Raw genomic sequence first — 16,752 nt, 5'->3', positions numbered from 1 at the left:
ATCTGATGAAAAGAGATGAAATATGCAGGATCATTAAACAAAACTTCCCAAACCCATGTTTCATGCTTAGGCTTGACAGCTTCCATTAATATCAGTTTCTCAAAGAATGTCGATGTATCCAAAAAGCTGAAAAGCTACCACTACTCCTTTTTTAAGCTCCTTTCATGATTAGACAAAACTACAACGTCTGTTACTATGCAACCTTAGAATTACTAAGGGTTTTTTTTTTTTTTAAGTGTCTTATTACACTTAGTAGAACCAGGTGCCTATTACCTTATAAGCTAGTATAGACCGAAGGAAAGGAACCCCTTGGCTTATTAAGTCTCAGGGATGTAACCAGATTTTGTTAACTAAACTAAGCGTCAGAATTAACAACCTTATAATTATTTTGTTTTCTAAACTAAACTAAACTAAAAACTAACTAACTAAGATTTTGTTAACTAAACTAAGCGTATGCACTAAAGTGCATCTAGGGCTTGCGCTTCCCCTCATTTAAATCTTTAAATTGTAGTAATTTGTCTTATAGTTGCTTGGGATTTTCTACTTAAATTGAATATATTTTGTATGTTTTTTTCAGGTCGATCTCCCCCCCCCTCCCCCTGAGTTGAATTCTAAGTATCTGCCTGATCGATATTGGGTGACTTATAATGATTGTTTTCTAGGGTTAGTTGCAATTGCCTCTATGAGAGGTCTTAAAAGCTCATATCTGGGCACTCCGTTCTTTCGAGTGATAAACCCTACCACCCCTGCCACCACAGTCAACAGAAACACATACCACATGAATAAGCTGGAATCATTACGCTACATAACAAATCGTTTCAGCAATTAATTCCTTCCTTTTTTACTAGTGTTATTAATCGTATTCAGTGTATATATATATATATATATATATATATATATATATATATATATATATATATATATATATATATATATATATATATATATATATATATATATATATATATATATATATATATATATATATATAAAATAAAAAGTTCAAAATAGGGATAAAATCGTTTTTAATAGACAGTGTATAATAAATTTCACAAAAAATACCAGATATTTCGGTCACATATACAGTGACCGTCATCAGTAGTAAAACTATATATATATATATATATATATATATATATATATATATATATATATATATATATATATACATATATATACATATATATATATATATATATATATATATATATATATATATATATATATATATATATATATATATATATATATATATATATATATATATATATATATATATATATATATATATATATATATATATATATATATATATATATATATATATATATATATATATATATATATATATATATATATATATATATATATATATATATATATATATATATATATATATATATATATATATATATATTTAATTTTTGAACGTTTTGAATTAATGCAGGTTTTGATTTTGGCTCACCGTACATGAATAATTAAAACAAGATTTGCATATTATATTTGGTTAAATGGCTTTCTCGAAACTTGTTTAATTTTATTTACGAACGTTTTTATTAGTAATAAATATACGTAACTTAGAATTAACTTACGTAACGAACTTCTATATTCATAAATTTTTAACACGTATATTAGGGGGTTCGCCCCCTAGTCAATACCCTGCTCTTTAAACTATAGTTCGAATGTTTTTTTCCAGTTCTTTAAAAATGACCTCTTAATCACAATCAGTTGATCAGTTGAAAAACTTGTTTTTTTTTATTTAATTCCTGATCTTTTTCTTTAATAATGCTGGGAAATCCGGCGCCCCCTTCATAGCAATGCCCCTTCCCCCATGAAAACTTCCTTCATGGAAAGATCTTTCCCTATAGCCCCCGACCCGCTCCTTTCCCCACCAACCAGAAAAAATCTCCTCTGAAAACGTCTGTATACTTCCCAATAACCAATCCTATATGTTAACATTGAGTAAAGTTCATAACTTTCATCCCTCCCCCTGGGGAGGTTGGGGGATAAAGTCATCCTAAAAGACATTTTTATCATATATTCGACCACGCTGAACAAAATGGCTCTCTCAAAATTTTGATCAGATGACTTCGGGGAGAAAATAAGCATGGGAGGGGGACTAGTTGCCCTCAATTTTTTTTCGGTCACTTAAAAAGGACACTAGAACTTTTAATTACCATTCCAATGAGCCCTTCCACGAGATTCTAATACCACTGGGTCGATACGATCATCCCTGGGGAAAAAAAAAAAATCAAAAACAATAAATAAACACGCCCCCGTGATCTTTCTTCTGGCAAAAAATGCAAAATTCTACATTTTTGTAGACAGGAGCTTGAAACCTCCACAGTAGGGTTCTCTGATACGCTGAATATGATGGTGTGATTTTCATTAAGGTTCTATAACTTTTAGGGGTCTTTCCCCCTTTTTTCGAAAATCAGCCAAATTTTCTCAGGCACGTAACTTTTGATGGGTAAGATTAAACTTAATGAAACTTATATATTTGAAATCAGAATTAAAATCTGATTCTTTTGATGTATCTATTGGTATCAAAATCCCGTTTTTTAGAGTTTCGGTTACCATTGAGCCGGGTCGCTCCTTACTTACAGTTCGTTACCACGAACTGTTTGAAAATAGTATCCCACAAATTGGATTAATTCGAAGACAGAGAATTATAGCAGTGACGAAAGGGTCTCCTTGCAGTATTCAGATGTAATTCGGTAATACCTGGGTTGAACACTTAAAGTCCGTGTTCTTGTAGTTGTAGTTCCGGATATTTTTGACCGAGCGTTTCTTCTACGCAAGCCCCTCGTTGTCTCACCTATGACCTGGAACATCAAGTAACGATAGGGTTGATCAGAAATTGATGAAATGAGCGAATTCACCGCCCCATCTTCGACAACCACAGCTCCCTACAATAACAAAAAAATAAATGTTTCTTTGTATCAAACTGGGTTTGAAGCATTTTGATTTGTCTAACCATTGATGGTAGTGGACGGTAAGTGGCCCTTGTCAATAAAAATCAAAAATAAAAATTAAATTTTGGTAACAATATACGACTCGACACAATTTCTATCTATCAAATTTGTAGACATACTGTAAAACAATAATAACACAAAGTCATTACACTGTTGAAGAGGCAGTAAGTGAACCGGACTAAGCTAGAAGTCAGTTCAACATATTATGATAGAAAAGTAGTTACTGGGACAGGTATCAGCAGAATTTGTTCTCCTTTTTCTTATGGAGAACCAGAAAATGTTGTATTTGTGTCCTACCGTGTGAAAATGCAACTGCCAAATAATTTATATACATTTCTCCGTATTATTGCAATAGATGACTGTTGCCTTGCAATGTGATCACACTAACTTGTTTTTTTTTTTGGTTTGGGGTGATAATCAAATATTGATTAGTTCCAAAATTTCAGGTTCCGAGTATGGAAACTATAAACTGACTTATAATTTTTCAAACAAGTTAATCATAATTGTAAAATCCCTTGTTCTTTTGGACCCTTCCTCGAATATTAGTCATAGACGACCACGATTTAAGTCTTTAGGTAGGACTTTAGCCAAAATTCGATCTAAGTATTAAGGACACTTTAAATGGTCAATCATTTTGAACAAAAGGTACCGTCAATCAATTGATTAAAGCATGATTGACCATTTAGGCGCCTGTTTGACGCTTGAGTCAAGCGTTGACGGTGATTGATAGAAAGTTTGAATGGCTCAATCGGTTCCTAGACGGTTAATTATGCTTTAATCAATTGATTGATGGAAACTTTTGATTAAAACTATTGACCGTCTAGGCTGTCCTTTAAATAAGAGCAGCTCAAATAATGAATTTAGTGGCTTTACGAGTCCATCAATTTTGTCAGGGGGAAATCTTGAAAGAAGATGCATTTGAGTCAAATATCTAGAATTTTGTGCATTCTAGTACTTTACTGCCTCTGTGTGCATAACTTTTTTTTGTCATTAAGTGCCTTCTTTATTTCTATTAATTAAAAAAAACTTTCCGAAAAAGAAGTTTTTCAAAGAAAAGTAAAGGCCATTTTAAACTTAAGATCAGTAGATAAAAATACCTGTTAAAATTCAAACTAAAAACGACCAGAAATTACTATTAAAGAATAAATGAAATCCAAAACCAACAGAAATCAAATAAAACAATCATTGCAAAAAAAAACATAGGACAAGTAATAATATAAATGAATAAATAAATATTAAAGCGAGTGATGCTTAAATTGAATATTCAAGCTCAAAACGAAAAAAAAATTGCTATTGAAGTATAAATGAAACCCAAAACGAACAGAAATTAAATAAACAATCAATGCAAACAAACATACACTAGGTACTAATGTAAATGAATAAATAAATCTTAAAACGAGTGAAATTTAAATTGAATATGCAAATCAAGCTTGAAACGAACAAAAGTCACTACAAACAAGAGTTTGAGTATTGCCTCCTCTCACTGTAAAAGCCTAAAACCTACTGTGTCATTGGCATAATACTGAAAACGATTTATATTAAAAATATTTTCTTTTGTACATAATATTGAAAATAATTATTAAAATTACAGTAAAATTTTGAACTGAGGAGCTTTCAGCAATTAATATCATTATTTAGATTAATTTATTAGTTCTTATCTTACAAATAAAACGAATTATCTTATAAATATTTGCTTTTCCAGTTCTTACAGCATTGGAAATGAAAACAAATTACAGTGAAATAAAATGTTGAACTGATGGATCTTTCAACTATTAATATATCTTCCTTATATATCAAGTGTTCAATTTGGTTTCGTTTATACTTTCCAAGACTTTTTAAGACACATATTGTTTTCAGTAAAGCGCCAATGACGCAGAAGGTTTTAGGTTTTACAGTGTTCATTTTTGGTTTCATTTATTCTTTAACAGTAACTTCTGGTCGTTTTGATTTTAATTTTAACAGGTATTTGTATCTGCTGATCTTAAGTTTAAAATGGCCATTACTTTTCTTTGAAAACTTCTTTTTCTGAAAGTTTTTTATGTAATTTTTGTTCGTTTTTTATTGCAAAAGTTTCAAGCTTTAAAAAATTCTTTATTTCAAAATCAAGCTTTATTTTCAAAATCAAATGTACATCAGAGTATAAAACCAGTATCAAAGTAACAATATCAAAGCAAAAAAATGGGTTTGTGTCAACCTTGGAGTTTTTATTATCTGATGATTGAACTATTTTGAACAAAATGGCTATCTCAAAATTTTTATCGGATGGGTTTGGGGAAAAAAGGGCGTGATGGGGGGGGGGGCCTAATTGTCCTTCAATCTCTTTTGACTCTTTAAAAGTGAACTAAAACTTTTCATTTTAAATCAAATGAGCCATCTCTGAAGTTTATACGAGCATCCCTTCTATAAGAACCATAATTTGTAGCGGATGGGTTTGGGGAAAAAGGAAGGGGGGATAGGGGATTGTTGCCCTGCGATCTCTTGACTCTTAAAAAGTGAAGTAGAACTTTCAACTCCCAATCAAATGAGCCTTCTATGAAGCTTATACGACCATCCCTTTCATAAGAACTATACATGCCCTCAGGGCATACCTTAGAACACCTGCCCCCGGGCCCTGGGGGGCTGTAACGACACCGGAGTTTTTCTTATCCAATTTTTGAACTATTTTTAACAAAATGGGTACCTCAAAATTTTCCACAGATGGGCTTGAAAAAAAACGTGAGGGGGGGGGGAGGGGGATTATTGCCCTTGTATCTCTTTTGACTCTTAAAAAGTGAACTCGAAATTTCAATTTCCAATCAAATGAACCCTCTCTGAAGTTTATACAAGCATCCCTTTCATAAGAACCATATATGTCCCCCGAGCATAACTCAGAACGCGTGCCCCTGGGCCCTGGGGGGGGGGTCGACACCTGAGTTTTGTTATCTGACTTTTGAACTATTTTTAACAAAATGGCAAGCTCAATAATTTTATCGGATTGATTTTGGGGAAAAGGGGCGTGGGGGGGGGGGGGGCTAGTTGCAGTCCAATTTGTTTTTACTCTCAAAAACTGAACTAAAACTTTCAATGCCCAATCAAATGAGCCCTCTTTGAAGTTTATACGAACATTCTTTCAATAAGCACCATATATGCCCCAAGGGCATAACTTACAACGCCAGCCCCCGGACCCTGGGGGTTTCTGTCAACGCCGGAGTTTTTGTTACATGATGTTTGAACTATTTTTAACAAAATACCCATCTCAAATTTTTTATCTAATGCATTTGGGGGAAAAAGGGCGTGGGGAGGGGGCTGTTTACCCTCCGATCTCTTTTGACTCTTAAAAAGTGAACTAGAACTTTCAATTTCTAATCAAATGAGCCCCTCGGAAGTTTGTACGAGTAATCCTTTCATAAGAACCATATATGCCCCCAGGGCGTAACTTACAACGCCTGCCTCCGGACCTTGGGGAATTGTGTCGATACCGGAGTTTTTGCTATATGATCTATGGACTGTTTTTAACAAAATGGTTATCTAAAATTTTTTTCAGATGCATTTGATAAAAAAGGACGGAGGGGCTAGTTGCCCTCCGATCTATTTTGACTCTTAAAAAAGTGAATTACAACTTTCAATATCCAATCAAATGAGCCCTCATGAAGTTTATAAGAGCATCCCTTCCATAAAAACCATACATGCTCCCAGTGCATAACTAACAACACCTGCCCCCCGAGCCCTGGGGGGCTGTGTCGATACCGGAGTTTTTGTTATATGATCTTTGGACTGTTTTTAACAAAATGGCTATCTAAATTTTTTATCAGATGCATTTGGTATAAAAGGGCGGGGGGGCTAGTTGCCCTCCGATCTATTTTGACTCTTAAAAAAGTGAATTACAACTTTCAATATCCAATCAAATGAGCCCTGTATGAAGTTTATAAGAGCATCCCTTCCATAATAACCATTAATGCTCCCAGGGCATAACTAACAACGCCTGCCCCCCGAGCCCTGGGGGGCTGTGTCGACACTGGAGTTTTTGTTATGTGAACTTCGAACTATTTTTAAAAAATGTCTATTTCAAAATTTTTATCTAATACAATTGGGGAAGGGGATAGCTGCCCTCCGATCACTTTTGACTTATAAAAAGTGAACTAGAACTTTAAATTGCCTATCAAATGTGCCTTCTTTGAAGTTTATACGAGCATCCCTTCCATAAGAACTTTATATGTCTCCAGGGCATAACTTAGAATGCCTGCCCTCGGACCCTCGGGGGAGGGGGGTGGGGGGTGTCGACATCGGAGTTTTGTTACCTGGCTTTTGAATTATTTTTGACAAAATGGCTATCTAAAAATTTGTATCCGATGCAATTGGAGAAAAAGGGCGTGAGGGGGGGGGGGGTTAATTGCCCTCCGATATCTTTTGACTCTAAAAAAGTGAACTAGAACTTTTAATGTTCAATCAAATGAGCCCTCTCTGAAGTTTTTAAGAGCATCTTTTATATAAGAATCATATTTTTCCCCAGGACATAACCTGTAACGTCTGTCCCCGGGCCCTAGGGGCTTTTGTCGACCCCAAAATTTTTGTTATATGATATTTGAACTAGTTTTAACAAAATTGCTACCTCAAAATTTTTACCACATGCATTTGGGGAAAAGGGCGTGAGAAGGGAGCTAGTTGCCCTCCGATCACTTTTGACTCTTGAAAAAGGTACTAGAACTCTCCATTTCCAATCGAATGAGCCCCCTTTGAAGTTTATACAACGACCCGTTCCATATGAAGTGCCTCTGGGAAAAAAAATAATAAACAATAAACAGTAATAAAACATTGGAGCCGTATGGCCTTTACTATAGGCAACGTTATAGCGTTGCCTCTGATATGCTACTTTCATACTTTGAACCAAGGCCGTATCCGGGGGGATGGGTTAGGGGGTTTAGATTCCCCCCCCCGAATGTTTGTCCTACTCGTAAAAACGTAGCAAAAATACATATAAACAAATTTTTGATGTGTTTCTTAAAGTTTTTTATACCCCTCCCCCCCCCCGAAAAAATCCTTTTGTAACCCCCCCCCCCCGGACAGATTCTACCAATTCTCCTCGCTACCTGCTCATAGCTTTGCAAAGCGTAACGTTAAGTTACCTTAGGTCAATAAAGTTGAAAGCACTCACCCATCCCCTCCTATCCTGCTTGAAGTTTCACTTATCTTTGCCTCTCGAAAATCGGGAGAGGTTTCTTTCTTTTTTTCAGCACCTAGTTTTTTTCTCACCTCTTGTGAACTATATAGTCAAGGGCATGGATATGGACATGGTTTTGAGACGTCCAGAAAACATAATCAAGTCATCTAAGTCAACTTCACTATATAATAATTATAATACAATTATGGCCAAAGTGGTGGTGTGCAACTTCAGCTTGACTATCTAGCTTCAACTTTTCTTAGTTTTTGCTTGGGTCCCAGGAAGTCGAAGATTTACGATTGCAGTATCGCACTGAGGTACCAATAATGTCGCCAGCTTTATATACATTTTAAAGTATTTGTATGGAGCTTTTGCAGGCGATAAATGTTCTATTTATATTGCAGCACGCTTGCGCAGAGATAATCTGGCCTTTCAGAAGTCAGTGTTGATGCCAATTCGCCCCTTTAAATTTTTTGAGGCTTCGACCCTTGAACAAATCATTTTCGTTAAAGCCAAGTTGAATTGGCCTCAGAACATTTACAATGTTGAAGCACTCGTCTAAATAACAGAAAAAATCCAGGACTTTCCCATCAGATGACTCTTGCATTAAATTTTTATTTTATGCCTATTTTATGGGCCTGGTTGAATTGGTGTTTGGACAGAAATATAGCTTAGGCTATAGAAGGAATAAACTTGAAAGCAAAACATGCCAAGAGCCCAATATGCAATTTTATCAGATTCAGTGAGAGCTAAGCTCAAGTATATTGTAAAATATCTAGTCATAGTAGCCATAAACAACTGGTCTGAAGTTGGAACAAAACGGGGCTGAAAACACATAAAATTGCGTACATATTTCGGACGAAAGCAGATAAAAAAAAGAAGAAAAAGAAGAAGTAAAAGAACGTACGTGGAAATATTTCGACGAAGGATAGGTAGATGTTGAACTAGTAAAGAACAAAACAAAAAAGAGGCAACTTATATGGAATAATAAGTGCCATGGTGAACTTGAAAAGCCTAGGGATTTCCGAAGTCTTTTTTTAACTTAAAGGCTTGGGAAAATAGTGAAGAAGGTAATATACCAAACTACGAAATTTAGTCTGAAATTATCTAAAGCCATCAACAAAACAAATGTGTATTTAGCAGACAAGGTACCTGCTATATAAGGTATTTGTAAATAAGGTGGTTTTATTTGAATTTTCCTTATTCACAGTTAAATTCATTTTAAGATACGGGATTTACAATTTACACGGCAGCATAGGACAGTTATTTGACCAATCTGAGGCAAAGTTGACCAAGTCCATAAAACCAAGAACAAAGAAACTTTGAAATGAAAATCAATTACTGATATTTAATACTTCAATCAGTCGGTGAAAAAATGTCAATTATGTTTGGTGTTTACTTATTTGTTTAGTAGGGAGATTGGCCTTGAGTGCATTTTTTTAGGACAAAATTCAGGGATCCATGCTACTAAAGCGTTAGGGTCTGACATGCCACAAGTCAACCATTTGGGTTGAGTCTATCAAACTTGCTTTTAACTTACTTACTTAGAACTTAGGTCCTCCTGAGCCATCTGGGGCGCATAGGGCATCGACGAAGCCTCGGTAAACGTTACGTATTGACGCTGCGGCAAGTACATCCTCCCACTGGGGTTGTAGTGATGTTTGAGCACTGCGTAGATCACGATCGTATGTGCATCTGAGCGTGTTTCTCGGTCTTCTCCTCTGTCGACGCCCACACGGCTGCCAATGTTGAACCTGGTTCGGGATTCTTGAGTCCTCCATCCGAAGGACGTGGCCAAGATGGCTCCATCTCTTCTTCTTAATCACTTCAGTAATAAGCGGCTGGCCAGTTCTTCTGCGGACCTCACCATTTTCTCGCCATATCAAACCTCCCTTTCATTTTAAAGGACTTAATCAATTAGGTTTATAAATAGTATTGTTTATTTTAGTGATGTAATACATTTGGTACTAAATGCTAATAGTTAGGGAACGTCCTTACAACTGTTGAAAGCTGAAATTCAATCAAGTACTTGACGCAAAAATCTCCTAACTTTAAAACGCTCCTGGTCAGGTTGGCTCATGACAGCTTCAAATGCAGCTTATACACTACAAACTCATTGTTTATGTAGGAAGTTCAAGTGGCTTTATTTTTCCTTTCCCCAGGAAGGAGTCCTGTCACCTTCAGACAATCTGAATTTCCATTTTTTCCGGAAGTTGAATTCAAACTATTGATTAAAAAGAGTTCTCCCTTTCTAAAGAGTAGCTTGAAAATCGATGAAACAAAAAGAAGTATTTTTTCAAACGGGAATAAATAGTCGAGAATGGGATATTGATTTTGAAACTATGTCGCTGTTTGTTTCATTTTTGCTTTCAAGTCGGATTCCAAACCCTCTGTAGCGTGAAATGATAACAACGTTCTTAAATCGAATCCGTTATTTGTATTATTGGATAGTTCAGTATTTCAGTGAACTAGGTTCAGAAAAAGCCAAGATATGGGTTACCAAATTCAAGTTACCGAGATTGAAGCTATTGATTGCTTTAAGTTATAATCTTGCACGGCCAGTGAAACCTTTCGAAAAGCTAAATGGTCCATTTAGTTAGGTACATAAGCGTCAGGTTTGTGCATTTTATGGTAAAAGCATGAAATTTGGAAGACATGTGCAGAAAAATATGCAGAATCTGACTGGGGGCAGAACCGCATTTTTCGACGCGATTATCGCACCGTTTTGCATTTTTTCGCGCGGGAATAAATAGCTGACTTTCAGAGAGGGAACTTTTCCGATCAGAGGGGTTGTTTCTGACTAATTTGTCTCTCCTGATCACAAAAATGTGCTTACCTTTTTCGTCAGACTCCTTTTTACTGAGTTCTCATTATTTTCATCACTACCCTCCATGTACTTCTGAGTAATTTCCGCTTTCCGACTTTGTATTTTTCATCGTAATCGCATAGAAACTGATGAACATGTTACGGAAAATGTGAAGAACGACTAAATCGCAAATTCAAATTTGTCTCCGCGGCTCCGCGCTACTTTGCGTTTTTTCGCGCGAAGAAAAAAATAACGCGAATTTTAAGAATGAGTGAGGACCGAGTTTAAGATCTCTTTTCTGACTAATTCAAGTCTCTCAATTCCAAAAATGTGGTTATTTTTGCAATCGGATTCTTGGTTCAGTATTTACCAGTTTCATAACCACGTATTCTATGCCATACTCTAACAAGAAATCGTATCCTCCCTATAACATTCCGAAGGAGATCATACGTTTTTGACTGTAAGTAATTAATTACCGTTTCAGATCTTTTCAATAAACTTTCAGTAAAAAAAAAACATTTATTCAACTCAAACAGCTTGACTTAAGGAACTCCGGACGTAAGAAACATACTATTTTGATGATGAAATGTAGAATACTAAACTATTTCAGGTATTTCAAAATTTTTAAACAATCACATGGATCATAGGAATAAAATAGCCGATTTTGTAAAGATGTAAAGATAAAATAGCAATCCTGTAAAGATTGCTAAAAAAGAAAATGAGGTTCTCACGGACAGGATACAGGTCGAACTAGGCTTCTGACAATTAAAGCTACAAAATAGGTTATCATGGTTATCACAACCTTTGCACGAATAGAGATCTGTGCATTTAAGGGAAGCTTTTGCACATTTGCACCTGTTTATGCACTTTGTTTTACAGTCACATTTGAGCAGTTCTTTGCAAATTCTCGCTACCTCAGGAAGATTAGTCCAGAAAGGCTCCCAGCTTCTGTCGTGCTTCGCACAGCCGAATAAGCCTGGATCCAGTGGGAAAAGTTCCGGACAGCACGATGATACCCATATCTGGACGTGCAAGTAAGCGCGTTTGGTATGCTGCTCAAGAGCAGCCGCTGTTGGGGGCAGTATTTCCATTCCGGCTGTTTTTCTTGTGAAAAGCTCCTTCCGCAGACTGTTAACTTCAGACAAGCCGCTTGATTTTTCGTGATGAACGATGACGAATCGCTGGATGTCTGTAAAATGACAATCTAGGAGCAGGGCTCCTGATGTGCTCAGAGTAACGAAAGTCAGAAGAATGGATTCCACAGCTTTCCAGGTCTTCCAAACACCATGCTTTCCATGAAAATCAAAAGTAGAAATCGTATCGCATCCAGAGAAGGCATGCACAAAGAGACGGTTGCGAGACCTGTCAGGTCCTAGACGATAAGTAATATCCTGAATGGGCAGTATTTTCGTCTTTGCTCCATGCCCATAGATGACAAAGAGGTATTCAATCTTAAGCTGCTGGAACAAAGCTGCTCCAATTACAACTACATCATAATCCACAGTTCTGAAGGCTATGAAGTTATAGTCACACTGAGCCTGATGGAAGGCATGGAGCAGCACACGACTGTTGCCTTCTTCGTGGTTGGTAAGTGTGAGGCCTTCGCGAAAAGCGATATCGCTCCTTGAAATAACTGTGTCTCCAAGAGTGGCCACTACAAAGATGTTATGAAATTCCTGGACTACCTATAGTCACCAAAAAACGGAAGAGTCAACTCTTGTTCTCAGTTGATTTCAAAAATTCACGCCAGTTCATCCGAGGAACGGGGGTTCGGTCTGTGATTTTCACGGCATAAGACGAAATTTCTCTGTATTCACGCGCTCCGTTTTTTAGGCTGTCGTTATTGTAGATGTCAAAGACGAGATCAATCCTTTGAGCGTCGGTTTGGGACTTGCATTCTAATGTAGGTAGCGAAGTTCAAGCGAGCGTATTCATCGAAACCAATTCCAGGCTTCGGAACGATGAGGTGTACTAGAACTGACCCTTCTAGTAAAATTATTCGACGGTTGGGAGACTGCTGGGCAGTGGCTCTTCAGGCTCTGCCGTCAAACAGTCAACTATGTCAGATTTTTCTCCAAACCGTAGCTTGCCGTACTCGGGCAGGGAAGGTAGAAAAGGCTGGTTCTCGTGCTTGAAAAAGAGAGGAGAGGAGAGAGAAATAGACAGACAGAGAGACAGAGAGAAAGAAGGAGACTGACAGGCAGAAAGAGTCAGAGAGATAGAAAGAGACTGACAGACAGAAAGAGAGACAGATTTGTGTCGAAAGCTTAGTGTGCTCTGGGAAGTTATTTCTGAATTCATCCCCCCCCCCCCCTGCAACCCAGCGAAAAATGAAGAAATCGCAATTCTAGTTGAATGATTCTAATGATTCATCAAGTGTAATTCAAGCTAGATTAATGAAGACTTCGGGAACAAATTTAGAGCTTAAATTATGTTCTGCGAAGAAATTTCTAAATCCCTCCTAACTCCACCGAAAATTGAGAATGTTCTGGAATTTGTTTGCAGATAAAGTTTATTTGCTAAGGACTGATCGGAATTTAAGGATCTGATTGGCATCATGTTTAAGGGGTTATAAATTGGTCTTTTGTGGAAGTTTTATTCAAAGCTGATAAAATGAAGTTGCAGATAAAAGGAAGTTTTGGTAACTCACTAGCATCGCCGGTTGAAAAATGGCTGCAAAACTTAGTGCCATGCCGTACTTGCAGATGGTGGAATTGATAAAAAGCACGTAGATATGAGCAATAGCTTTTTAATGAGCCATTAAACATCTCTCTGCTATGTTCTGGTAGCCCAGTAGCCCCAACTTTCGAATTGAGATATGGAACCAAAACTGCCATTTTTAGTGCCGTGTGGCATTTGCAGATGGTATAATTTATAGAAAGCACATAGATATAAGCATTAGCTTTTATATGAACTATTATACATATCTCTACAATACTCTGGTGAAAATGGTACAAAAACTGCTGTTTTTAGTGTCATATAGCACTTGCAGATGGCGAAATTTATAAAAAGCCCGTAGATATGAGCAATAGCATTTAAATGAGCAATTAAAAATCTCTCTACGATGGTGTGGCAACATACTAGTCCTGCTAATGTTGCAGTAGCCTGCTGGCGAGGAGACGGTCTATAAAACTTACTAAGGAGGGTGGGAGGGGGAAAATACGAGAGGGGTGGTTTTAAACTTCCTCTGATGGGTTTTGGACCATAACTATTACAATGGTACCCGTTTCATACTTCCATCTTTTCTAATTCAGAAAAAGCAAAACTGCTATTTTTAGTGTCATGTGGCACTTGCAGATGGTGGAATTTATAAAAAGCACGTAGATATTAGAATAGCTTTTATATGAGTCATTAAAAATCTCTCTACGATGGCGTGGCAGCACGCCAATCCTGATAATGTTGCAGTAGCCTGCTGGTGAGGAGACGATTTATGAAACTTACTGAGGGGGGTGGGAGGGAGAGTATACGAGAGAGATGAATTTATAAAAAGAACGAAGATATTAGTAATAGCTTTTATCTGAGCTATTAAAAATCTTTACGATGTTCTGGTAGCCTGCTAGCCCCGGTAAAAAAAAAGAAACAAAAGATGATGTTCCTCTCTATTGTATTTTCTTTCACATCAGCGCTATCCATGCAAAAATGTTATTTTCCTTGTTGTTCAAGGTGAAGGACAGTAATTCTCCTATACATGGTTTTCAACCATACTTATTCCAATGGTGCGCTTTTGATTTCTATCTGACGCCATTTTTAGGTGTTTCAGGTTTTTTTGGTAATCATCAAAAATTCGTTTTTGCAATAAATTTTTACTTTAAGACTAACCAAAATAGTAGTTATCCTCCCTAAACCAGTGTCAGATGGCCATTTTTTCTCATCAGGCAGTTTTTTTCAAAACGCTTTTTTTCAATTTTAGTTACAATGGGCTGTGATTCGCTCTTTATTAGATTGCAGCTTCTCCTGCAAGCATGACAAAAAACTGGCAAGTGAAGAGAATTTCCATTTTAAGCTGATTTAGAAATGGTAACTATTAATTTGATTAATCTTAATGTTAAAAGTTTAATGCGAAAACAAATTTATGGAAATTTTTAAAAATAGCCTCAAACCCCCCAAAAAGGTATCACATCAAAATGACAACAAAACCATTAAAATCTCCACAACCATAAATTCCTTGCAGGAGAATTACAGTCCCTCGTCTTGAGAAAAAAGGTAAAAACACATTTTCCATGGGAAGCATGGACGTGTCTCCTTTATTTATCCTTCTTCCCCTTCTTCTTTTGTGCTAGCAAAATAGCCGGTTTCCCGGCTTCATTTCTAGGCAAAATACGGCTTCGTTAAATTTTCGTCGCGTCATTTCACCTCCAAGGTCGACAGTACGGAAAATGGGAACTCGCAGAGGGCCCGATACTTCAGTCTTCGTAAGTGTGTCTTCGTAATGGAACTTTCATGCTTGTTATTATGTCCTCTTATTTCCAGATCTTTTATTTTTGTCTACATTGTGCATATTTTAAAGTTTATATTCACTAAAATTACTTAGAACCTACTAAAGACTTAAGAAAAATACTGGAAGTGCGAAATTTAGTCGAAACAGTCGATGGAAAAGTACTGAAATGAAAAAGAAAATATGCGGAAGGAGACAAATGAAACGGAGGCCAGTGATAAAAAGTACAAGACCATTTGCTAGTATTCCTACTATTATCCCTCTTACCGTGACGACTGCTTCTGCCACCATACTATTCCAACGAGGACTTTCCTTGCGACTATTTTTCTTCTGATGGCTATTCTCACAATAATTACTCCTACTAAGACCATATCTAGTTCAACTCTACGACGAAACCTGAAACTGCAACAACTCCTAACACAACTAGTTAGTGCGACAGGAATCAGGCGTTTCCACCCTGCCCGGCATCAAGGATCTTCGAGACCTGTTTGGATGATGTAGTGTGGTCTGCTGCCTGCAAGTGGGAGCCATTGGGTTGTCCCTCTGTGACCGAACTTTCTGGACCCCCCCCCCCCAATAGGATTAAGGTCTGATTTAACCAAGTCCCACCAGTTTTTCCGCTGAAAAAATGGTCCAGAAATTTAAGAATCAGTTGCAAGTAATTTTTTTGAACTGCTGGATTGTGAGGAGGTGTGCAAAAAAAAAAACGGCTTGGTTTTCTCCGTTTCTTTTCTCCCTTGCCCCCTTGAAGAGGTTAAGGAGAATAATCCTAAATATTTTTACCATAATGTCAGTTAGACTTATTCCCCGGTAATTTTTGCACTCAATTTTATCAGCTTACTTGTAAAATGGGGGAATAACTGATGTCTTCCAATGAAACTGTAAATTCTCTATATTTCTTCGAGGATACCGTGGAGCTGTTCTCCAATAATCTCGGGACATCGTTTGTATACTTCCGGGGGGAGGCAATCTTGCCCTTGGGCTTTGTTGTTCTTCAGGGCCTTAATCGCTTTGAGTATTTCCGCTCTTGTTGGGGCGGCCAGATCAACATTATAAGGTTCTTTCTCAACACTAGGGAGGAAACTACCAGGATTTGATTATGGGGATGGGCTAAGTAGTGTTTGGAAGTGGTCTTTCCATCCGGTTAAACGCTCCTTTTGACAGCTTATGACTTTCCCTGATCTATCTCTGACAACTTCAGACACAGCAGCTTTCTTACCAGTCGATTCCTTGAGAATCTGGTAGAGTTTGCGGGTGTCATGCGTGTGTGCTGCTTTTTATAATGACAAACCAGCCTCTTCCCACATTTCTTAGCGGTCTAAACGAGCAGAGCGCTTGACCTCTCTTCGAAACTCTTTCATGACCTCTTTAGGGCCGCTCATATTTTTCCTTCGCTCTT

At 36.9% G+C, this 16,752-nt stretch overlaps 1 protein-coding gene across 3 annotated transcripts in view; it reads right to left on the bottom strand.

The window, feature by feature from the left end:
- LOC148943543 (uncharacterized) overlaps positions 1-16,752 on the bottom strand; it is an 80,238-nt gene that overhangs the window by 13,769 nt on the left and 49,717 nt on the right. For all 3 annotated transcript variants that reach the window (XM_089101518.1, XM_089101519.1, XM_089101517.1), the window contains exon 3: positions 2,725-2,909. In XM_089101518.1, the coding sequence (XP_088957644.1) occupies positions 2,725-2,909 (185 nt within the window). The remainder of the gene's footprint in view (positions 1-2,724; positions 2,910-16,752) is intronic.

Source organism: Artemia sp. Qi Xiang Cuo, chromosome 15 (genome assembly GCF_049724085.1).
Source record: "Artemia sp. Qi Xiang Cuo chromosome 15, ASM4972408v1, whole genome shotgun sequence".
In the NCBI taxonomy this organism is placed as follows: Eukaryota; Metazoa; Arthropoda; class Branchiopoda; order Anostraca; family Artemiidae; genus Artemia; species Artemia sp. Qi Xiang Cuo.
Note: the sequence above shows the minus strand (reverse complement) of the source record. Positions and strands in the feature narration are given on the sequence as shown.